General features: G+C 38.7%; 1 protein-coding gene across 1 annotated transcript; it reads left to right on the top strand.

Annotated features, from left to right (window-relative positions):
• The first annotated feature begins 2,731 nt into the window (after positions 1 to 2,731).
• LOC105438519 (lysyl oxidase homolog 3A-like) lies at positions 2,732 to 25,200 on the top strand. Its single transcript, XM_030989818.1, has 6 exons — positions 2,732 to 2,867; positions 19,908 to 20,083; positions 20,413 to 20,568; positions 21,047 to 21,194; positions 21,701 to 22,111; positions 24,878 to 25,200. Exons 1-6 carry the CDS (start codon positions 2,801 to 2,803, stop codon positions 25,198 to 25,200), a joined length of 1,281 nt encoding a protein of 426 aa, XP_030845678.1. The 5' UTR covers positions 2,732 to 2,800.
• The last annotated feature ends 1,473 nt before the right edge of the window (positions 25,201 to 26,673 follow it).

Below are 26,673 nucleotides of genomic sequence, written 5' to 3'. Positions count from 1 at the left end.
AACATCACCGACTGAAAAAGCTCAGTGATGTTTTAGCGTGTTTTAGTTGGTAATGCGTATGCGCGGCACTCCGATGCAAAAACTTCCCTCTTTCTGTCTTTCCTTTGTTATTCTTTGTTTTTCCTTGTATCACCTTCTCTCATGTTATTCTTTATCACTTCCTTCTATCACTAGGTATAGCGAACCAAAAATAAGTACAACAAACACATGTTATTTGATGATTGCAAATGATCAAGCTTCATGAAAGCTTCAAAAAACAACAAACAGAATTGAAATCGGTCAATGCGTTGTGATTTTATACCATTTTTATGATATCGCAAAATTACCGAAAAACCTGCCAGAAATGGTCAAATTGGCAAAAACGGCAAAATTCGATAAAGTTGACAACTTAATTCATCACTTTCTTGGACACAAATAATAAATTAAATTATCAGACATTAAAATATCATCTTTGTGGTAAAAAAAATACAAAAAAGAAAATTCATATATCTATTACCGTTTGGAAAACAGAAGCAAACAAAATAAGTCATTTTGGCCATTTTTGCGAATCTGCAGATATGAAAAAGTTGTGAATATAACTAAGTCCGCCTAATTAATATGCGCATATGTAATCAAATCAAAACCGAACATGATACATCAATGAAACCTATGTCTATCAGACAGGTATGGAAATATTTTTTTTTTGAAGAAAAAAAACAATTATGAATTTTTATCAAATATGCAAATTAGGTCATTTCAGCTAATTATATTTGGGAAAGTCAAACTGTTCATTTTGTTGGCATTTTTAAAATCATATACATATATATAGATCATATTTACACCAAACAATGCCAATAAACTATGGCGACGGAAGTTACTTGGATCACCGTTACAGCTATTTTCTCATATGTTTCACAAATTATTCAGAAAAACCGATCAAATGATAAGAATTTGCAGACTTTCAGCTACATCACAGTATATATTTTTTTTTTTATAAAAATGTCAGATTTGAGGATTTATGACGATTTTCCGAGAAACCATTCAACAAGCCATTAAATTCCACAAAGACTGATATGTAAAGTAACACAAACTTTGGTGATCCCAGTACAATTGTGGCTATCTTGAGTGTAAACGACAAATTTATTTAATGAGTGAAACATATGAGGATACTGCATTTTTGTAGAGGAGTTTTATACGTTGCGGTGCATTTTACCACGCAGAATAACAGTCAATGGGCGATCAGCGGGCCATGTCACACATGGCTGAAAAGACAATATTCTGATTAACAATTTAACATATTTTCCACATGCCTATAACAATGAAACTACACAGAATTGTAGTAAAAGGTGTGCTTGAAAGATATGTGAAATAAAAATTTAAAAATATTGTTCACTTAAAAAAAAAAAAAAATTACGAAAATTGCTATTTCTACCAACTGTCTGCTGTTGTGTGTGTGTGCATGGGGCAGACTGTGTGAACATGCAGTGTGATCACCCTACTATCACCTTCTCTTTCTGTCATTCCTTATGTTATTCGTTCTTTCTTCTTTCTATCATTTTCTCTTTCTGTGTTTTCTTATGTTATTCTTTGTTTCTTCCTTCTATCACCTTCTCTTATGTTATTCTTTGTTTCTTCCTTCTATCACCTTCTCTTATGTTATTCTTTGTTTTTTTATCATTCTATCACTTTCTCTATCTGTGTTTCCTTATGTTATTCTTTGTTTCTTTCCTCTATCACCTTCTATTATGTTATTCTTTGTTTTTTATCATTCTATCACTTCCTCTTTTTGTGTTTCATCATGTTATTCTTTGTTTCTTACTTTTATCACCTTCTCTCATGTTATTCTTTTTTTTTTTTTTTATCATTCTATGACTTCCTCTTTCTGTGTTTCCTAATGTTAGTCTTTGTTTCTTCCTTCTTCCTTAAAAGATCACACTTCGTTTTGGAATGTTTCGGGCTTGGCATTTCTGCCAGTAAAGCGTAGTTGCCCTTGGTAACATTGCGGTCAGGTTCCGGTTTGGCATTTTTTGGCTTATGTTGGGAGTCGGGGAAAAATGCAATGAATAATTAATCATGGTAAAAAAAGGTGTAGACCGGGGGAGGGGGATTGGAGTACTGATGGGGGGGGGGGGGGGGGGGGGGGCTTGGTTGGTTGGGGGGGGGGGGGGGGTGACAGATGCCCCCATATATAATTCAAACGCGGTTTATTTCTAATTCGAAACACATGTTGTTGAAATGATTTTTCCTCAATGTTAAGTATAATTATACTTTTTCAAGCGTTTGTTGGAAAATGGCAAATTCATAAAGAAAGAACGAAAAAATTGTGACCTGTCTTTGTCACAAAATAGTAAGGTGTCAAAATGTGCTCATCTGACCTTGATTAAATGCCTAAAACCCCTGAGCTTCCGGGGGCTCTGCCCCCCGGATTCCACCAAGGGCCCTAAGGGCACCTGGATGCTCATCTGACGGTAATTTAATGCCTAAAACCCCTGAGATCCTGGGGGTTCCGCCCCTGGACCCCACACCAATTTTTGTTCTGTCAGTGTCACAAATAAGGTATTAAAAAAGGGAGGGCAGCAATGAGGAACTATGATTTAAGCCACGCAGCCCTTATTCTCTTATTTCCTTTTGCATCATATATTCCCCTTTTTAAGGAAATGCGTGTACGTATAAGTGTGACTAAATCCTCATATTCATATCGGCGTGCGTGTGTGTACCACCTTGACTTATTCCACCCATTGCCTAAAAACTAGTGGCTGTGTCATTACATTCTCTCATTGTCAACATCATCACTATCAGTTTGGTACAGAGGAAAAAGAAGATGGATCGTGAACGATTTATTTCGTGGCCCTGTGTTCTTATATTTTTACTTCCGTTTTGTCAAATAGGTGAGTAACTAATCATTTCTTCTATGAAATTTGATGGAGGTTGACTGAAAGTATGTATAAATTGGTTGATCAGAGGAACACAACCTAGATTAATGGACCAAAAGTGGTCGCCAATATAGCATCAGCTACTCATTTTTCAACCGATCAAGTCAATTTGACGAGAATCTAGGCTCTCGTCTTTTTATCTTCTCGACTCCTTGTCTTCTTCAGGCACGTAGCCAAGGGGGGGGGGGGGGGGGAGGGGGGCACGGGGGGGGGGGGGCAGACCCCCTTTTTTTTTTACCTCGATCGATTACATGTATGTGCTCCCCCCACAAACATCAAACTCTGGCTACGTGCCTGGTCTTCTTGACTCGATTTATTGTCTTCTCGTCTCGTCGTGGTTTAGCTTGTCCTATTCGATTTTCCTACGATCTTATTTTTGAAGAAATGACACTCATATTAGATATATAAAGTATAAAAAGAAATGTCGATAGCAGTACTGGTATGACGTCACCACGATTCGGAGCCGATTTAGCTATTCACCCTTTGAGGAAGCTTGAAATCCATTGACATTTTAATTTCATTAATCATATGACTATTCAAACCATTGATCATTAATATGTTAACAGTTTAAATGTTTATTTCGGATGCTAACTGCTTATTCTTCGAAAAAAAGATCGTATTCAGATCGTATGTTTCGGAGAATGCTAAGATCACAACAAGCAAAGTATTCAATTCAAAAACAAGTGGGTCGGCATGCGAGGGCGTCAGTCCAGTATACATAACTGTCTATTAATATCTGCCCCTCATAATTATGTACATAAGCAACTACAACACTATATATATATCATAATTTCATGAAGGCTATTGTCAAGTGTCAATGTCTGTACTTTTCTTCTACTAAGTAGAACTAAGCATGGTTAAAATCGTATTGCTTCCCTATAAAAGTACCGAATACTTTTATCTATTTCCTGCACAGGGGTTTCGATGCCAAGAGTGATTTGGCAAACACAATGTTTTCCTTTCATTCTTGGCCACGTCAACCTATTGTCATACAATTTATATTTGGATCAGTAATAACGATCACTGGCGTACTGGTGGGGGGCTCGGGAGGGGGGGCGCCAGCCCCCTCCCAAATGAAATTGAACCGTGACTTATTTTCAATTCCATATACAATTGATGTATAAATGTTCGTGATATCACATGATTTTCAACAAAATGCGCGTTTCCCCATTTCTGTTGCAAACTGACACATTCCTAAATTGACCGGAAGAGCATATGTTATTTTATAGTCACTAAGGGACCGTGGCCACTAACAGTCAGAGATTCTAGTAAAATAAAATCCTTTCCAGAAGCAACTGTGACAAGCACTGCCGGGCGTTCCATACTTACATCATGTAACACTGCACATGTACCGTTAAGGGGCCCAGTGGGGAAATTGAATTCAGACATTCAGTTATAGTGAACGGTACAACGAATCTTCTGTTAGCTTTTTTTAATACTCTAATGAAACGGCAAAGCTTCCGCGCTTCGGGGGGGGGGGCAACTGAATTCAGACTAGGATTAAGAGTCGAGAACGGTACAACGAATCGTCTTCCTTCTTAAAAAAAATAATGAAGTGCCAAAGCTTCCGCGCTTTGCGCGGGAGGGGGGGGGGAAACTGAATTCAGACAAGAACACGATACAACGAATCGTCTTCTTTCTCTGATAATTTAATGAAACGTGAAAGCATCAGCGCTTCGCGCGGGATGGGCGAAAATGAATTCAGACAAGGATTAAGAGTCATAGTTAAATGAAACGTCAGAGTTTCCGCGCTTCGCGCGAGATGGGTGAAAATGTATTCAGACAAGGATTAAGAGTAATAGTTTAATGAAACGTCAGAGTTTCTGCGCTTCGCGCGGGATGGGCGCAAATGAATTCAGACAAGGATTAAGAGTCGGAACCGGTACAATGAATCGTCTTCTTTCTCTAATAATTTAATGAAGTGTCCAAGCTTCCAAGCTTCGCGTGGGAGGGAAAAACTTATTTTAGACAAGAACACGAAACGAATCGTCTTCTTTCTCAAATGATTTAATGAAACGTCAAAGCTTCCGCGCTTCGCGCGAAATGGGCGAAAATGAATTCAGACAAGGATTAAGAGTAATAATTTATTGAAACGTCAAAACTGCCACGCTTTGCGCGTGCGGGGGGGGGGGAGAAACTGGATCCAAACAAGAATTAAGAGTTCGAAGACAGTACAAAAGATCGTCTTCTTTCTCAAATGATTTAATGAAACGTCAAAGCTTCCGCGCTTCGCGCGAAATGGGCGAAAATGAATTCAGACAAGGATTAAGAGTAATCATTTATTGAAACGTCAAAACTGCCACGCTTTGCGCGTGCGGGGGGGGGGGGGGGAACTGGATCCAAACAAGAATTAAGAGTTCGAGAACAGTACAACGGATCGTCTTCTTTCTCTAATAATTTAAAGAAGTGTCAAAATTTCCCGCGGGAGGGGGGAGATTGAAAATAACTTAGTTCCTGGCCCCTGGGTTTATAGGGTTAAATTTGTAGACATTTGGACATTGGCATTAATATATTTGTCGGTAATTGGTTGCTCGTTTTGTCGGTAATCGGTGGCCTCTACACCCTCCCCACTCCCCCACTGACAAATATCTAGCGACACAGTTTATACAATCGAGAAAACTTTTGCAAGTACTACTAATGAAGTAAAGGATCACCGTCTTTGTGCATTGTTTTGCAGCATCAAAGCATATTACACCGTCTCAAGACGTGAAAGATCACTTTTCTCTAACTTCTAACCAATCAGAAGGCCTCGTTTTTTCCAGGTGTTGCCGGTGGATATTAATTAGCCAAACGTGGTTCTCAAAATGCAAAAGATCCCTACTCTTGGAAGGGGTAGGAGAAAGAAATTTTACGTCATATTACTGCAGGAAGTGCCTGAAAATCCGTATAATTTGGCTCTAAAATTGCAAATGCTTCTTACTCTAAGAGGGGGTCAGAACCCCCTCCCAGACCCACCCCCGCTTGGTCGCTCCGCTCCCTCGCCGCTAAAGCCTCGTTCTGTCGCTTCATCGTTTTACATATATTTAGCCCCATGCCATTTGTGCCCCCCCCCGGAAAGAAATTCCTGGATCCGCCACTGATGCCTATACCCCTTGAGCTTCGGGGGCTCCGCCCCTTGACCCCAGCCGGGGCTTTGCCTCTAGACCCCACTTTGCGAAACGTTCAGCGGGGTCTGCATGTTAGAGTGGGGTGCTGCAGATTTTTTTTTTGTCAGCCCCCCAAACGTTTTTGCTCATTACGCCACTGATAACGATATACTCAAAAAGGCAAAGTTAAATTTTTAGGGATATCCGGGTTCACCGGTAGTTTGTGAACCCACAAAGTTCCGGCCTCGGAAAAGTTGTGTGAAGGCCATGGAGACCGATAGGTCAGGCTAATGGGCTGTTGGTCCGTGTAACCTCGGAAATCTTTTCAGAAGGCTTATGATGGCAATATTGTCGATCTCGTGGGCTGCAACTGAAGTTTTGCCATTATCAAAGGGAAATGCTTTTTTGGAACTGTGTACCCACTTTCTTTCATTGTGTGGTGTATACCCTATAAAACAGAACAGGCAATAATACAAATTGATTACAGTTATATCCCCCAAAAGAGGAAAAATGAAACAAAAAGAAGAGAAAGGTATGAAGGTGTGTTGACAAAACAATTTATGTATTTTATAACATCCATAAAAAAGATCCGGCCGAATACAAATATGCGTGTCTTTAATTCAAAAAAGGAGAATGAAGAAGATATTGATACTTATGACGATGATGATGATAATGATGATGATAATAATAATAATGATATTAATGATTATAATACTGATAATAATAACAACAATGATAACAATGATAATAATCACAATAATGATAATAATAGTCGTAATGATAATAATGATGACAAATAAGATAAATGATAATGAATAGTACAATTGTGAAATAAACGGTGTAGGGCCTACCATTTATCGATATGCGAATATTCGGAAAATAAATGAACCTTCAGAAGAACTTGGAGAAGAGCGGCAGATGAAGATTATGAAGGGTTGTGGTTAAAGGTAAACTCAGTGCAGGCACATTGAGCAGTAAATAATCTAGATTATTTTGAATTATATCAATATATATTTATACGTCGTGTATACGGGTGCATATTTCTCGTTTCTCGTTATTCATTTTGAATCAAGATTTAATCATCAAACTTGCAACTGAAAAAAGATATTATCATTATTTTTATGCTCACAATAAACAATTATTATAATGCTACCGAGGCATTTATAAAAGAAGGATGTAATAAAGAACATATATAATCAAATCCTAAAGAATCAAATGTAATTAAACATAATATAATTAACGATACTGTTTGGTTTGGCTAATATAACCCCGTCTCGAAAGCCGGTTTATTAATAACTTTTGGCTCTAAGTGAAACCTAGCCATGACAGCCTGTACATTGAAACCCCGATTTACCATATCACGAAATTCGTTTAAAATATCCTCCGTTTCCTCCGCTGACATTGATCATTTCCCTATTAAGATTATAAAGTAATAATACAGATTTTGAGAACGGGAAATTAATAGGGAAGTCAAGGAAGCAGCCCTGGTAAAGGGAATGGGGGGGGGGGGCACTTGAAAGTGTATATTAATAAAGGTTTACCTTGGGGATGTATGGTTAATACCATGAATATACAGTTTTGATAACGTATTTAATGAACTATTACATTGATAATGTTACGTCCGTATAAATCTCTTGTAATCCACTGACGGCTGACGACTAGACCAAGACGTCTCGGCAATATTAATTGATTTCTTTCGGTGTAAGAAAGAGTGTAACTAATAAGCCAGTTTACGGTTGCAGTCTGAGCATGAGCAGATAAAGGTCATTTGTACCAAAAAGGTAAAACCCACAGAGATGAATACTGGATATGCGCTCATGAAAGTTATGTAACATCATTCATTTATGCACCAACGGGACATTCTAAGATACGCAGGTGGAAGTATTCTTTTCAAGAGGGCAAACAAAAGGTATTCATGAAGCACATCTAAGACTTTAAGACATCTAAGACAGTTATTATTCTAAGATGCTCAAAGTGGAACTTCTCCATGTGTAAAAGATCTGTGGATATTTGGGGTCATTTGTACCATGTGCTATCTGTGAACTCCCTTATTCTATCACATTGTCATGTAAGTCACAAAAATGATACGAATAAAGCGTGGCTGATGCGGGGGGGGGGGGAGCTATAGTTATAGTTACGGCACCCTTTTAGGAATTAAAAAGTTTGTGTCACCCCTATCCAAAATTTATCAAAAAGGAATTGTTTTTCATCCCTCGTACACATGGATGTACTGGCAAATTTTCGAATGAGAGCCGTGAGGGCCGCTTGCGAGCACAAAATACTATCCGGATCCAAGATATATTTTACGAGCGAGCAAAACAAAATGCAATGTTATTATCGTATATTTTTTTTTCATTCACTAGATGAAATGTAAAATTATATATAGGCCATCTCGTTGTTTGGAAATATCCTAGTTTATAAACTCTGCGAGAAGTGAAGCAAACGAGAAGGAAAAAAAAGGACTATTTTTATGTGGTATAATTTCAATGTAGATATAGAAATACAATAAATAGGGTTATATGCTGCCCGAGTCATGACGACATTAGGGCAGGAAGGTGCCCGAACATTGTCATATCATCATAATTTTGGGGGGAATATTCATGGACCTCGCAGCCTGAAACTATCCCGTTTCTAAATTTTGCGAGAGAGGAAACACACACTTTATTATCTCTGAAATGTTATTTCCTCGTCAAAGTACCCAACATGATAAATATACGGGCAATTTGCGGTCTCTGATACATTATTTCCATTATGTTAACGTTATTCTAAAATATATCTTTAATTTAACTAAAATTTTCTCCGTCACTGTCTCTGTTTACCATATTTTTTTCGTTTTTGCTGCACACTACATCAAGGACGCAGATCTAATCAACCTTAAAGATAAAGACCAGTTATGGTCATGCGATTGCATTATGAAAGAAACGTTGTGTAATCGATTAGAAAATGTTGATCATCTAGCATATAAGTATTGGTGTTTACTGCAAGGTTCTGGAATCATCAAAATGATAAGAAATTTGGCCCAGTCTTCGTAAAGTTACAAGCACTGTACACATAAAGATGTATATGGGACTACGCACAAGTGCGCAACACGTGCGTTTATCTCTCACACACACCAATATATAAACTAATTTATCAAATATATCAATTAGTAGGCGGTTCCTGCAAAATTGTTATCATCATGTATTAGTCAAAACATATTCTTTCACATGATTGGTAATAAGAGCTTCCATTTCATTTTTGAAATTGGGGCGTTTCCAATACTGGTCTTTACCTTCAAGCATTTCGATGATCGTGTACACCTCTTATAACAGATTTCATTTAAGACTATTAAATGTAGTATTTGAAGAGCATTTTTGAGCAATCTATTTGAATCATTACTGACTCACGTTCTTTTTCTTTTTCCTAATTTTCTCCCTCGCTCTCACCTTTCCCCTGTTTTTGGTTGCAATTGTTGCCCCCCCCCCCGTGACTCCCATAGCTATGCAAAGTAGGGTGTGTGTGTGTGTGTGTGGGGGGGGGGGGTGGGGTATGGCTGTGCCACTTAAATCTGCACGTTTGGTCCGCCCCATCCAAGTCAAATGGTCTATCGACGCCCCTAGAGTAAATCGACTGAGAATAGCCCCACATTGATTGGAAATTGAAGGCCAATATAGCTGGAGGGATTTCCCCATGAATACCGCTCTTCCTCATCATTATTAGCGACAATGAATACGCATGCCAGGACTATGTTTTTTTTCTTCATTTCCACTTTCCAACAATCTGGTTTAGCGAATGCATGTCATTCTACTATTTTCGTCCAATGATGCGAACTTCGTTGGATTGTCATTCTTACTGTCATCTGAAGATTTTGATTACAGCAGTTTTTCTTTGTTTCATCATTGATTGTTGTTAGAATTGAAAAGCAGAACAGATGATGATTCAAGTCAAACATTTCAATGTAGGCCGTATTTTATTTCTGTGGCTTTGTCTATGTCAAAGGGGTAAGTAAATCGATAAATGCGCGTTCAAAAGCAGCTCGAGATTGCTTGCTCATTCCAAATTAACATTGTTTTCGGTGTATCATGCGTATTCTTCAAATCCAAGTTTGAAGCCAACATAATGTTTATAGACATTATTTGCGTGCCAAGGAACTGTGAGAACGTAAAAAGGGAAAATAGTCACCTGGTGATCAGTTATACCTCGGAACTTTCTTTTCTGATGTGTAATTTGTTTATATTAAACAAATATTTTCTATCATTTATACTGATCTTCACAGTTGCCTCTTTTCTTTGATTGGTTGTTAAAGATAATTCAAAGGTGGACCTACCAATGATATCATTTATTTTCTTTGCATTGATTCAACGGAGTTTTCACTCTGTAGCACACACACATATTACTAAAATATCGACCTCAGTTTAGACTTAAACGGTAAACCACTTATTCGAGATTTTAAGCATGCTCCCTGAATAGTAGTCATGGGTCCACACCGTAGATTTGAGAAATTGTGATCTAATGAAATCACGGATTTTGTTTATCTAACACCCCAACTATTTTAATAATGGGGATCTTGTCACGTCGTCTCACACGTTTCTTTGTTTATGATTTTATAGCATTTTGTCCGTGAAATTTCCAAGGAAGCTGGATTGTCGCTTGCAAGATCACCAGGAAAATCGCCCTTTTTAAACAATTTATTGAAATTAAAGTATAGTATAGTATAGTATATATTTCGGATGACCCCCCAGTTTTATTTAGACAAAGCTGCATGGAACTCACTTGAGATTGAATTTAAAAAAGTTTTTTAAAGAGTGCCTTTGTGTACAGGCGCTATGATAAAAACATACTCGTGATATATATGAATTTCATAATTGACACCAATGTAGTGTTTGAGTTCGCAGAGAAAATACAGATTTGGAACACGTTGAAATGGTAGTTACAATAGGAACGGTAGAGCCTTATAGAACCGAAATAAAATAATCGAGTTTGATGGTCAGAAGAAGATGGAGAGAGGAAAAGAGATTGATAAATTGAGGAGGAGGATGGAAAAGATATAGATAGATTGAGCAAGAGAGAAAGAGAGAGAGAGAGAGAGAGAGTGTGTGAGAGAGAGTGAAAGAGAGTGAGAGAGACAGAGAGAGAATGAGAGAGAGAGAGAGAGAGAGAGTGAGAAATAGAGAGAGATGAAAAGAGAGAGAGAGAGGGAGAGAGAGAGAGAGAAGTGGGGGGGGGGGGGGGTGACGAGGTAGACAGAGAAAAAGAGATAATTCGAAAGTGTAAAATTCAGCTTTGAAAAGCAGGTCTGGAAGAAAATGTCTTGTAATAATATTATAAAAACTTACTGTTAACCCAGTTTTTGTTACAGCTTTGATCGTGGTTATATTATTCGTCATGTGACACACGGTTCTAGGACATCCCCCCCTATGGGCATCCATCCCCCGGATAACCACCCCCAATCAACTACCCCCTAGGACATCTACCCCCTAGAACAATTACCCCATAGGGCAACCACCCTCTGGGACAACTACCCCAGGACAATTACCCCCTGGACAACTACCCCAGACAAGTACCCCCTAGGACAACTACCCCCGAACAACTACTCCAGATAACTACCCCCGGTCAAGTACCCCCGACAACCACCCCCAGACAACTACCCCCTACGACAACCATTCTCTAGGACTACTACCCCAATACAACTACCTGCTACGACAACCATCCTCTAGGACAACTACCCTCGGACAACTATCCTAGGGGGTTGTTGTCTGGGGGTCGCTTTCCGGGGGTAGTTGTCCGGGGTAGTTATCCTAGGGGGTAGTTGTCTTGGGGGTAGTTGTCCGGGGGTAGTTGTCATGGGGGTAGTCGTCCTAGAGGGTGGTTGCCCTAGGGGGTAGTTTTCCTAGGGGGTAGTTTTCCGAGGGGGTAGTTTTCCTAGGGGGCAGTTGACTGGGGGTGGTTATCCGGGGGTGGATGTCTAGGGGGTAGGTGTCCGGATACGATGATACACATCTGACACTCTTTCCGAGTAAAGATGAAAGAACAATGAAAATTAAGTGTTTTTCAAAGTGTTTTTCAAGGAGGAGGTATTCGAAAACACATTGCTTCCCTTCTTAAAGAATAGAACTAGTTTATTAGTACAATGGGAAATTGCTTTAGCAATTAGACATCAATAAAAATATTGCTGACGATTCCTTCCAATTAGGTTCCAAATGTATATGATATGTGATATCAAATTCACAAACGTTTATGCTGTTATAAATACAACGGGCAGAAATGAATCCAAGCGCCAAGTTAAGCAAAAACAATCCTGGTTACCTCCATCACGATATCTGCTTCTCCTTTACCTTGTTTACAGTCCAATTAAATTATAATTTTTCCTTTAAGAACTCTTCCTTGTATTGTTTGTATCATTATCAATTCCACTGTTATGTCTGACGAAAGGGAAATTAATTGACATACAACTGGGACCTTGAAGGCTCGTGCATAATAACAACGCAGATGGTTCCTTATAAATGCGGATGCTGGGGAGAGAAGACAGTGGCGTAACGTGGGATTGTATATTGAGGAGGGAGAGGGGGGGGGGTACTGTTGTCATCATGGGCGTCAATCCTTACGTAATACCTATTGTTCAGGGGGGGGGTGAATGAATAGATCATCCCCCCTGAACAATAGGTATCAATTACAGATCTACGCCCATGGTTGTCATGGAGTGGGGGGGGGGGGGGATCTTACTAGATAGATAACGGACGAAGGAGAAGGAAAATGGGCAATCGATCAAGGGGAGAATGTAGGATGCGATCGCTTTATCTTCTGACAATAATGATGACGATGATAATAATAATAATAATAATAGTAGTGATAGTTATTTTTATGTAATGATATGTAATATTATATCCCTCATGTATAGTTGTTTGCATTGCGATTGTACAGAGCACGAAAAAGATATAGATAAGTACTATCTACCTGAGATAGTACTTATTGTAAAGTAATTTTTTGCTGCTTGCCCATTGAATACGCATAGCAAAGTAGGTTACGCTAAATGTCAAAGTCAATGTCAAATGAGCGCGCATCGACTGTATTTAATACATGAATGCATGTTGCGCTTTGTAAAATCTAGCTGAAGCTAAACTGTCTGCAGAATCAGTTCTTATTATTATGTAAAATTCACTTTAAATAGACCTTATTGCCGATTTGGGATATAAAACAAATATTAACCTCCTTTACTCGGGCAATGGATACAAACTATCATCGCCTCGGTGATCTCGGGGCTACCATCTTCCCTCGCCTTGCGGCTCGGGAGGATAGTAGCCCCGAGATCACCTCGGCGATGATAGTTTGCACCATTACCCTCGTAGTCGATTAATATTTGCTTAATATATAATAACAATAATAATACTTATAATGATGCTGATGACGATAGTAGTAATGATAATAATATTTCATTGTAGCACCAGACAGTTTCTCCGATAAGGACAATGGTAAAGAATATAGGCCTATTTAAAATTCATTAGAGTTTCGGGAAATTAAAACAAAAAAGGTGGGGTCTACATAAACAACATACATGTTAAAGGTAAAGACCAGTATTGGAGACGCCACAATTTCAAAAAATGAAATGGAAGCTCTTATTACCAATCATGTGAAAGAATATGTTTTGACTAATACATGATGATGCAAATTTTGCCGGGAAACCGCCTACTAATTTATATATTAGGTAAATTAGTTTATCTACATGGTCTGTGAGAGATAAACGCACGTGCCGCGCACGTGTACGTATAGTCCCATATACATCTTTCTGTGTACAGTGCTTGTAACTTTACGAAGACTGGGCCAAATTTTTTATCATTTTGATGATTCCAGAACCTTGCAGTACACACCAATACTTATATGCTAGATGATCAACCTTTTTTGATCGATTCCACAACGTTTCTTTCACAATGCAATCGCATGACCATATTGGTCTTTACCTTTAATTCGAATGATCATATTAATAATTGACTGCCGATTCGCGAATCTGAATGCCCGAGATCCCCTTTCAGCTATTTCTGACGAATTCGAGTGAATCTTCGCAGACGTGCCTATAGACGGAATGAATTTCTGACGCCTAATTGAATGATAGCCTCCACCTTCAAATGGTGCATGCGATAAACTGAAATAATGTTCCATCAAATGGACTGAAAAAACATTGCGAAATTGGCGGGGAAATCCTTTAAAAAAAATATTTTGAGGATAGTTCATCAATGGGTTATGAAGTCATGCACGGTAACTTGTTCTTCATTGACGCAAATGGATTATATATTTTGTATTTATAAAATTTCATTAATTAATAACATTACGTACACCTTCAAAGATAATGGTGAAACCAGTTTTCACCATGGGTTAGGTTATCAGTTACAACTTGCTTGCATGTGGTAAAATGCCAAATAATATCTCCCTTTAAACTTGCTAATGTTGACAACTGCGTCGATTGAGGAAGTGTCGAGTTCAAAAGATCACGGAGAGTGTTTCTGTATGTAGCATTATCAATCATGAGGGACCTAGATATAAGTGTAATATTGTACTTTATGGAACTTAACGAAATGATAACAACGATATTGGCATCGTTTATGGACCCTGCACGCATGGATTCCTACTTTCATCGCATTTCCTCATTTCATTTCTGGGGGTGTATTACACTCCACTTCTCATTTTATTCCTCCTTTATACAAATTTCACCAAATATGCCTCATTTGTTTGTTTGATGATGATTGTTTTATCGGACTGCTAAGAAAGCATGTACATGCTTAAATAAACAGCCAAGGAGACCGACGGTTTCAATTCTTCTTCGAGGGCCTTGATAATGAAGATTACTGCCTTACCAATGCATGGACACGAGCACATTGACATGGTTTCGAACCCGGGACCACCCGGTTCCAAGTCCGCTGCTCAACCACTGAGCCATAACGCCTACTTGATGATGACCATAAGAACACTAATATTTACTCTTTATTAATCAACATTTCGAATTGTTATTCAAATAATCGACATGCACAATTTGTTTTCTTCATAACTTGATATGCTGATTTGGCTGATCCGATGATGAGGTTATTACTTTTTTAAGGCACAAACCTGTGCCTGTTACATGCCTATAACTGTACCGTAGCTGTTTGAAATCAACCTGTGGGATCGTGTGTAAGGTTTGCTCAACACGCACATGGTTTCTTATTAAACGATTATCAGATTGGTGATAATAATTTAGTCTGCTAAATGGTGTTGGCCATTGGTTTTAATACTTAAAAAGGCCTTGCGTTCATAAACTCCTGAATGGTTCAAAGAAATGCCAAGCGTATAATAGAATAGAACAACTCAATTATAGCGTTTATTGACCTAGGCTCAGATAACCCATCAAGGAATAATCTCTAGTGTGCTTCAATATTAATGACGTACACTTCTCGTAACCGGTTAATGTTAATATGGTTTGGTTATCTGTATGTTACAACCATTGTGATTACAACAATAAAAACACTAGCACTAAGAATTGAGGAGCGCGATAGTTCAGTCGGTAGAGCAGTGGGTCTCGTAATCCGGTGACCCGGATTCGAAACCAAGGCGATGCGCTAGTGCCCTTTGGTAAGGCTTTAATCCTCATTACCAGGTCTCTCGGAGAGGACCTCAAGCAGTCAGCCGTCTGGTTGCTTACTTTCAAGAATTTATGCTCTCTTAGCAGTCAGGTAAAATAACAACCATCACCAAATAACAGTAACAATAACCATTGTTAGGTCATCTGGCGCAAAGCGTGGCGAAGCACCTATTGATATTGTCAGCCTTTTTTTGTATTTCTTTCTGTAACATTTTGTGTTGTGGATATAATCTCATAAATGGCATGGTAAGTGACCATGAAACTTTAATTGCATGTGGCATATGCATGATCATTGATCCTAATGAAAAGATTTGTTATATTTCTGATGCGTGACGTCATCTAGGCGCCATTTTGTTAATTTCTAATATTGACCATATATCATCCATTCATTGTTAATTTTGAATGAAATTTGCTTGCATAAGCTTGAGGTCATGGGTAAACTTTAGGTCACAACAATGTCGGTGCGCGCGTCACGGCAAAAGCATACGCGTGCGTCAACATTTAAAATTGTTCAAAATGCATATAGGACCAATTTACTCTACGTTTCAGACCTTTTTGAGCTTTTCAAAATTTTGCGCGCGCCGTTCGTACTGAATGTATTTTTTTCACTTGTATTGTGTTGCTGATACTATTCTTAGCAATTTGAAATCACTTGTAGCCATTGTTTACCTAAGTTTGGCTCATAGATGTTAATTTAACCTCAAAAAGTGTGCCCGTGGTTTGAGCCATAATGCATGGCCGTACAGAGGATTGTTTTAATGTTGGGGACCGGGGTAAAATTCAATGAATTATTGATAATTTATTGCATTTTCTTTTTTCTTTATTATTTGTGGGAACTGTCCCCTACCCTAGCCCCCCGCTGCGTACAGTCATGGTTCAGTGGCAAAGCAATGGCCTCGTAACTGTGAGGCCCCAGGATCAAAACCGCGTCGATGTGCTATATTAGTACCCTTTTGCGGGGCATTAATCCTCATTACTGTCATTTATGACATAAGGGCGTAGGTCTCCTAGTTGATAAGCATATTAGGATACACATGCTTTAATCAAACACTGACCCCAAGTCCTCTGGTTAGGACTAGTTCGCTCCTACTACTCGTTATCTTTTTCACCGACCAAACTAAGCCATCGTCAGAACATTGTACTTTGCTTGGTCGAAGATCTAACCATCAAGTCCAGCCTTTTGGTCCCATGGTAAGGTTCGGTGAATGCCTCTTGGTTCTTACTATTCTCCATCGATACTTTTATTACTCTTACAATTCTCATCTGCACATTTTTCCTCACGATTCTTGACCGTCAACATCGCTTTTCTTGCTGCTCTATACGATCCGACTTAATGGATGACGTGTTATTTTGTTGTTTGTTCGCCTGCGCCTACTGCTGTCATTAATTTATTGGTATCAGGGTTGTAACGAACAATAGCCAGCACAATCATTTCTACTGTTTCTGCATCCTTGATTATTAAATGAGTTTATACATATAGACATGTTATTTGAGTGGAGGACGTAATTTTTTTTAAAGACCAAATCTCTCATTGAGTTTCTACATGACTGCCTTATATCTCGATCAAAGCGGCAGATCAGCTAGTTCGTCTCTGTGAAAATTTTAACATCTAGTTCAAGACGGCTGAATTCTTCATAAATATAACCATTTCTTATATTTGTGATGCCCTACAAGTATTTTGTTGTTTAGAACCAGCCGTTGAAAAACGAGATAGCGCCTCGTATGTTGTATTCCAGCCAATGCCAATATTAGCTTTTTGTTGGCTTTTTGTGTTGGTGATAATATGCACAACTAGCCGGCCCGTGTATTGTTATTATTATTTAATTAACGGTCACTGTATTATTTTGAAAGTGGAGCTGAATTGGAAGGATAGTTTTCAATCTAAATTCACACATTTTGGGGTCTAAAATCAACTTCAAAGCAATTTTAGGTTCTAACAGGGCACTAGCAATATCATAAATAAGAATAAGAGCAATAACCTTGTACTTTGAACGCATTTTTGGTCCTAAACAAAAACTCAACTATCCCTTTAATACAATGTATAGTTATATCCCCAATTGAGCCGAGTCGCCGCGATAACGGGCTACATCATAGATAATTGTCTTTCTATCAGGTTCCTTTTTAAGCTTCACCTGCGTGTAGAGTAAGTAAATGTAGGATAGTGTCGGGTAAAAGGACGTTATTGATATGTCTTGGGTTCGAGGCTCGTATCTTACCTTCAAGCCCTTTTAAAGTGTTGGGAGCCCCAACAAATTAATTTTTGCAAAATTTCACTTAAATAGCCATTATAATGTGAAAGAGGTTGTCATTTAAAACAAACTACTGCAAGGATTTTTTTTTGAGGGGGGGGGGGGGAAGCGCGTAGCCAGGGGCGGTTGGGGCGGTCGCCCCCACAACGCCGGCCAAACAAAAACAAAAAAAGGAGAAGAAGAAAGGAAGAGGACGTAGGAAGAAAAGGGATTAAGAGTCGAGAACGGTACAACGAATCGTCTTATTTCTCTAATAATTTAATGAAACGTCGAAGCTTCCGCGCTTCGAGGGAACTGAATTTGCGGGAACTGAATTCAGATAAGGATTAAGAGTCGAGACCGGTACAACGAATCGTTTTCTTACTCTAATTATTTATGAAACGCCAAAGCTTCCGTGCTTCGCGCGGGAGGGGGAAACTGAATACAGACAAGGATTCAGAGTCGAGAACGGTACAACGAATCGTCTTCTTTCTCTAATAATTTAATAAAACGTCAAAAGAAACTGAATAGAGACAAGGATTAAGAGTCGAGAAAGGTACAACAAATCGTCTTCGTTTTCTTATAATAACTTCAAAGCAACTTCCCCCTCCCTGCACCCACCACCCTAGGGAGCGCGCTTCACACGCTTTGCATGCTCACTACCGCCCCCTAAAATAATATCCTGGCTACGCGCTTGCTTAACAGGGGCTTTAACATAATGATGTAACCTAGATACTTTGGTCAAAGTTTGGTGTAGCATGGAATATATATTGAAGATGAAATATCTTTTTTTCAGACATATTGTTTTATTTCGTTAGTTTTATGAACAATCTCCCTTGTGCACTAAAAATCAGCCCATCTCTTAATTCTTTCAAACGTTGTTATTAAACCCATCCTTTATGTTTGTATTCATGATGTGAAATTTTATATATTGCATTTTGTTGACCTAAGTTGTCCGTTTGTTTGTTGTATTTATGTATGCATTGTTAATTTTGGGGTCAACGTACTAAAAGGTTCCCCCTCTTTCTATTGTTTTTTTGTCTATTAATTGCTCTGTAATCATTTTGTTAATGATGCTCAGTTTTATATGTATTCCATTTGAGTTGCTTTTATTTAGAGTGAAAAAATAAAGATTGAACTGAAGTGAAAAAAACCTTTAGGAAGATCAGAGCCATTTTAATAGGGGCTTTAAATAGAGCTTTCCAGCCGTTTTTTAATTCTTGATTCATATTATGTTTGTCTATTGTATTTTGGTATGTATTTGAATTTGTTATACGGAAAATAAAACACATCAGACTTGGTACTATCACGCTGCTTGTGAGATTTACTATTTTACAGGCACCTTAATTTGAGCATCACCCTAGGAGGCCATGAACGCAGTTATTAGTTAAGCTAGTAAAGGTGATACAAAGTTTTGGTATGGGGTCATGAATTTGGTTCAAATGAACATATTGGAAGCATATGCGATCCTACAATAGTCAGTGATCGTTGTCGCCGTTAAAATCGAGTCTAAACTTATGAAATTGTAAATAATAAACTCTTTATGTTGTATAGCTCCCTCTCAAGGTCAAGATATTAATTAAGCTCTAAAACATCGTTTCTTAACTAAAATCGACCGATTAGCTATTCCCGTTTGGATATTATCTATTACAACTACATATTCTAAGATTTTCATGGTCGCAGCTATCATTGTACGGCAGTAGGCGCCATTTAAAATTTATCAAAATTTACCGGGAGCAACGGTACATTTTTATATTCAATTTTTCTCGAAAGCAGAAGTGTTTTAGGTCCTAAATTTTCTAGTGCTTATAATACATCCACAGGAGCATCCAAATATATCAAAGTTGTAAAGAATTACCATCCACCTAATTTTCAAAAATTTCCCAAAACTTTGTGTTACCTTCAAGCATCTGTATATATTTGAAGTATAGCGCTGTGCACATACATGTTAATACGTTCTGCAGCTGACATTTCGGACATATCATTAGCATTAATTTTTATTATTATTTAGTGAAGTAGTCCCGTTGTTTAGTTTTCAATGCTTCGGAATAGATCGGTTAGTTTTCAAATATCAGATATCAAATTCTATCAACAGGAGCGTTGCAGAATGTTCCTCCTCCCGGTGTCGCTCTGGGTATGGAAAGTGGAGCCATCCAAGATTCAAGCGTGACAGCATCTTATGTAAATCTGGGTTATGGCCCCGAGAGAGGACGCCTGAACATAGATTCAGCCTGGTTTGGAGGTACTAGCGCTAAATCATCATGGATCCAGGTAATGCTACGGCCACAAAGGTTCGTACGAACGATAATTTCGTACGAATCTCCCTGTTTTTCCGTTATCTTCCCGAATCCCCATTGTCTGGAAATCGTTCGTACGGCGTTCGTAGCAGTTCGTAATGGCATTTGTGACCGAGGCTTTAGATCGGTCCGCCTTTTTCTCCCGTCGCTCGGTACCTATTAATTGGCAGACAAAAACCTCAATGAATAGGAATTTAAACAGAATGCCGATTAAAATTATATTGATTATTTGTTTTTGTCCTAATGTTGCAAGTTCATTTTGATATATTGAAAAAAGTGTATGTAATTATTCGTCTTTCCAAGGTTGATCTGTCCACTACTTATCGTATCACTGGAGTCGCAACACAAGGTCGTTGGGACGTTGCCCAATGGGTTACAAGCTTTAAGGTAGCATGCAGCATAGACGGTATTATGTTCGATATAGTACAAGACGCCCTCAACCAGCCCGTTGCCGATAAGGTAGGTGTCAATGTCTTTTCCTCTGACCGTAAAGGGTAATATCCTGTATCCTAAGAAGAAGGAAACAAAACAAAGTATCAAACAAACGAGCAAGAATAATCGCAACCAAATATGACAATTTTGTCAATGTTTTATACACTTATTAATGAAAAGAAGTAATGACAGAAGAATGATTTTATGTTTTTATTTAGTATTTCTGTTCCAGCACTTCAAATCTTCTCTCTTTCTTACTGCCTCTGCTCCACCCTCTTTTTCCCCTCTATATGAATATATCTTTATAATGTATATATGTATGTTGTAAACAATTTATTTCATTACGTGAGATTAAATCGATACCACATCCTCGTTTACCCCTTCCACAGCGACCCGTCGTGTACATTGTTGTTTTATGTAGAGATTTATTTATACAAAATCGGAATTATTTGTTTGTTATCAGATATGTCGAAATAGTATCGTATCTTCTTTGCATTTCTTTAAGGTCTTCGTGGGCAATACGGATGCTAATACGGTGGTGTATAACACATTGCCCTCGGTTAAAGTATGCCGGTATGTGCGTCTGCTACCAATCACATATCATTCCGCGGTTATGCTACGAATGGAACTATATGGAGAAGGACCGGTACCAGGTTGGTGTCACATAAAAACTACTCCACCATCGTTATAAGGGTGCTATGGGTCAGATTGACCAAAATAATTATAATAATGTCCTTACCCATTTTTGACATTTCCTAACATTTATCCACTTAAGCTCTCATTTCAGAGTGCTTGTTATATCATTAATCAATAATAATAATACTCAGCTTTTATATAGTGTGAATTACAAATAAGTCGCTAAGCGCTTCCAAACTAATTACCCCGGCTTTAGCTGTGCTGCCATTACGGAGCTCTAGCAGTACCCATTAACATCACCTGGGTAGTGCCGCGGCGGGACTCAAACCGCGGACCTTGTGATCGTCAGTCCGGCGACGAAACCACTCGACCACGACACCTCTATCAAGTGTATAAATGTCTCAATCTGTCTGAATCCATTTTCTCCAGACTAGTTCTACAACTCCACAGATTAATAGTTGTGACTTCTTCCAAACATGAATTAACTTTGGGAATATAACAAATTCTTCAATCTTAACCATAGAAAATCTAGAAGCAGGACCGATCATCTCGTTACTTCATGGTAATGCACCGGGCGAAGGCTTCGTTCTCAAAGACGATGGTTCGAGCAGTGGGTTTCTATGCGGTGAGTCTTGGAATCTTCAGAGCGCTGAGGTGGCTTGTCGTATGCTCGGCTTCATTGGGATTGAATCATTCAGTCAACGTGTTGTGTCCTCCATCCCTTTTGATCCTATTTCCGTGCAAGTCCTTCGTGATGGTTACATCTGCAGTGGAAGGGAGCATACACTTTCCGAATGCACGTCAGTCACAAATTATCCTTCATGCACAACGGCAGCTGGCGTAGTTTGCACAAACAATATCGGTGAGTTACGCTTATTTTGTGTGGACAACCATCCATTGAAAGAGAACTTCAAAATTATGTGGACTCAGGCGCGTACGCAGGATTTTTTCAAGGGTGGGGGGGGGGGGGGGGGGTTTAACATTTATAAATCGAGCCGAAAATTTCGCAACGACTCAGCCGACCGCTGAATAAGCGGGTGGGGGGGGGGGGGGGGGTAAGAGGACACTTTTTTTTTTATTTTGGTCTCGAAATTTGAAAATTTGACATTTTGCTCTTGGGGGGGGGGGGGGGGGTAAGGTCACCTTTTTAGGTCAGTCATGGGGAAAAAATCCAAAGGGGGAGGGGGGGGTTAGGGGGGTTATGGGGGGGGGGGGTTTACACACAGAAAATTACGAAAGGGGGGGGGGGGTTAACCCCCCAAACCTCCCCCCTGTGTACGCGCCTGTGTGGACTAATATTGAGATCAAGAAATTTGTAGCGGATCTGAGATCATAGTGCTACAGAGGCTCTGATTATAATTTGTATCTTCTTGTCAGCCAATTCCGAAACTCGATTGGATCGGGGGGGGGGAGGGGGGAGGAGGACAAATTATGACCCACAACAGGATAATTAGATAGGTCTATAGGCCTATATCACCAGCTCCATAAAGCTTCCGACGTGTGGGGCGGGGGCGGGGGTAGGGGAGGGGAGGAGGAGGTGGTACAGAGAAGCAGTTCACCGAAAATCAGAAATTAAACATAAAAACACCTTTTATCGACTTTTGCCGCCGACTTGCAGGAAGGGCCATGTTGCTATTTGCATAACTGAAGACTTGTGATTGCATTGATGAAATTTTTTTCTGGCAAACGAGGGTATATTTCATATCATTTTTCTAACCTCATTATGTTGTTGAAAGGAATCCCTTTATATATTTAATTTTGGTTTCATTTGAATCATTTTGATTTAGTGAAATGTTATTACCCTTTTGGGTTCTTATTCCCAACGGCCCCACCGGTGTGAATTTCTCATTTCCATTTCCATTTTTGCAAATGTTACAGAGATATGAAGAGAACGCTTTATTATGAGTGCAATTGTGCAAACCGTATACTCTTCGCCTCTCCATTTAGCGACAAACTGTCTGTGAAGTCATTCTAACTCATAATTCCTTGGGGAAAACCACACTGGCACATTTTTCGATTGATACATCATTTGTAAAATGCCATGAATATGTATTCAAAACACCATGTTAAAAATAAAAAAAACTATTATTTTCTTCTACTTATTTATTTGTCAAACATTATGACGATGAATACTTTAGATGAACACAATAAAGTTATTCAATAGCACTTAAGATTGATTTTATGAAATCTATTTTAATCTAGTGTAACATGCCTAACACACGTTTTAGGTTTTTCACATATTATGTTTAGTTTATTAGATACAGAGTCAATTTCCCTTCATAAAAATAAATTATCTTAATGATTGTGTAAAATGAATGACCTGAATTATTAATCCTAAGTTATCAAAAAACACGGAAGACCTCAATTGAGAGGGCTTATGCCGAAAGGGTGGGAGCGTCGCGTGACGTTGACTTGGACGCTACCATTCGTCCAAAGCCCCCCCCCCCGTCGGTTTGGCCGAAAGGATGCGTTGACTAGTCTTCCACATCAGTCGTTTTAATAGAATTTAAGGAATAGAAATTTAAGTCGTTTAAACTCAAATAATCAAAATAGAAACAGATTGGAAATTAAATAAAAACTAGTTTTGCACGTAGTCTTGCACATCAGGCGTTTATAAGAATTTAATAAATAAATAAGAAGAAACAAAATCTAATAATTTACTTTGATATTTAAAAATGTCAAATAAAGGTGTTTAACTAGTCTTGCATATCAGTTGTTTATTTATCAAAATAACAAAAAGATAATATCCATTTCTTTCTATGTATGGAATTCAGAAAGCCCCCCCCCCCCAGCTTATCCGGCCCAATAACAAAGGGTGTATTAAGGCGATAGGCCTACTCCGTTATTTATTCATTTATTTGTTATTTCATTTGTAAAGACTGTTATGCATGTCTAGTTAACACCAACAACAAAATTCTATTCGTAGTATATTATTTTTATTTGACATTTTAAAAACTTTATTGAATTTATGATTTAATTCTTATAAACGCCTGTTCTGCAATACTACGTAAAAACAAGCTTTATTTAATATTATATTTTTGTTTCTATTTTAGGTATTTCAATTTAAACGACTAAAATTTCTAGACCTTAAATTCTGTTAAAATGACTGATGTAGAACACTAGTCAACGCACCCTTTCGAGAAAAGCCCCCAACGTAAAAATAGTTTTATTTGATTTTTAATCTATTTCTTTTTTGATTATTTGAATAAACTGAACTTAAACTTGAACTTAATAAACGACTTACATTTCTATTCCTTAAATTCTATTAAAAACGACTGATGTGGAAGACTAGTCAACGCACCCTTTCGGCCAAACAGGGAGGGGGGGGGGGCTTTTGATGAATGGTCGCGTCCAAGTCAACGCGACGCTACCCGTCCTTTCGGCATAAGCCATTTGGGAGGTTGCTACGAAATGTTCAGGCACCAAGTATGTATGCGTATTGTGCACTGATGTTATTCAACGCGCTTTCCTTATAGCATTTGGAGATTGCTATGTTAAACAAAATGATCATATCTTTGTAGTTTCCTCTAAAATTACAGGATACTACCATACGATTACATACCGGATGTCATTGAGGACTGGTGAGGACTTTCTTAGATCTTGCCAATCAGAATATCATTGCATTATTTTTAGGCACCCCATATAATATTAACAAGGTATTCTTAAATTCTCTAATATGATGTTCATCCCATGTGTATAGTACGGTTGTCCGGCTATTCTCTTCGTCAATATGGACATGTAGAGATGTACACCAACAAGACCGGTTGGGGTTTAGTTTGTGCCCAGGACTGGGATGACCAAGACGGCCAGGTTATTTGCAGAATGCTCGGATATCCAGGGATGTCAAGACGCTCCTCAATAGGAGTGCCAACAAGTGACAGTACTCCTATTACGATTGGCGGTCTGACTTGTGTCGGTAATGAGGCCAGCATTGAAGAATGCATGTACGATGCTGGACATAACATTGCTTGTGGTATCGACAAAGTAGCACTACTCCGTTGTCAAAACGCAGGTAGAGTATAATCCATGCACAGGCTTACATATGGCTCTAGAGTTTTAATAGGAAGAAGAAAATATTGAGAATAAATACGAATGTCAGTATTATATTTTTTCTTTAATTAAATTTTTATCTGCTAAATATTGTTCTTCGTGTGCAATAATATAAACAGTAGTGTAACTGTCCTTGTGAATGGCCGAATGCGTTCATGCACTCATCGTGACAAAACATGTAATAAAGGTCAGTAATTGCACGTGTACATGCAACCAAAGTAAATATTTTATGATGAACAGGGCAATCCCGCCCCTCCCTCTCCCCACGCACGTTTCCTCCTTTCGAAAACACCCCCTAAGTCCCGTGCGTAAAGTCAATACGGGCCGGATTTTTGTGTACTACCAGCCGGACTTTGGTGCGTGAACAGTACCCCTTTACCGGACATTTTGGTAACACGCATGGTATCCCTCCATTCACGGAGTGGGGGGGGGGGGGGGGGGGGTTATGTGACTAAAAAACTAAATTAGAGCATTTAAGGGCTTAATAATTGGCCCTCATTGTGCTGACAAATATCGATCACTCTCTTGTTCCAAAATTTAATTTCTAAATCGTTGCTTTTAAATGCTGTTCTAGTTCGATGATCCAAAACTTTATCAATATTGTAATATCATTTGAAATAACGAAAATAATGGAACTATTTATTTTCATTTAAAGAGATATTGTTGGTCAAACGTTGATTTCCTCTCTTTCAAGAAACACACTGTGTACTAATTTTATTGTGCTATATGAGAACATCCCCAATATCCTTGTGATTCGTCTTCAGTACGGCTCGTAGGGACCTGTGAATCAGAAGGTAGAGTCGAGGTTTATCAGCACGGTTCCTGGGGACCTGTATGTGATGATATCTTCACGGTAGCGGACGCAACCATTGTTTGCCAAATGCTCGGGTTACAATTGGTGGAACTCTTAGACTGGTACGTCCTACCATCTGTAGTGTCTTCGAATAGCGCTACGTTGAAGAACCCCTGGTGTGGCGGAAATGAGACAGATATCCGATATTGCATGCAAGAACCAAACGCAACTTGCAATAAATACGCAGCAGTCAAATGCAGCGGTGAGATATTCTTCTTTTTAGGGGATCACTTTTTTTACAAGGGGGGGGGGGGGGGGGGGAGGGGCTGGAATGGTTTTGGGGACGAGATGATATTTTTATTAAATGGTGAAGCTCTATGAGACCATGTGTTATGTCTTAAAACGCTATTCAAACGGAATTTGATCAATCATCGCATAACATCTATTTCAAAATAATATATTATATTACTTTTTACTGTAAATACTTCGAGCAGTGCACCGCCAAACGGAATCAAAGTGAGATATGCATGGCACTTTGTAGAAAGAGATAAGAACACCTGATGTGTCAGATGCAGGTGGTACACATAATATCATTATTGTTTTTAAATTACTAATCATTGCATTACATTGTTGATGATATATACATTATGTTC

This window comes from Strongylocentrotus purpuratus, unplaced genomic scaffold (genome assembly GCF_000002235.5).
Source record: "Strongylocentrotus purpuratus isolate Spur 01 unplaced genomic scaffold, Spur_5.0 spur5_scaffold_19, whole genome shotgun sequence".
NCBI lineage: Eukaryota > Metazoa > Echinodermata > Echinoidea > Camarodonta > Strongylocentrotidae > Strongylocentrotus > Strongylocentrotus purpuratus.
This window is presented reverse-complemented; position numbering and strand designations above follow the sequence as displayed.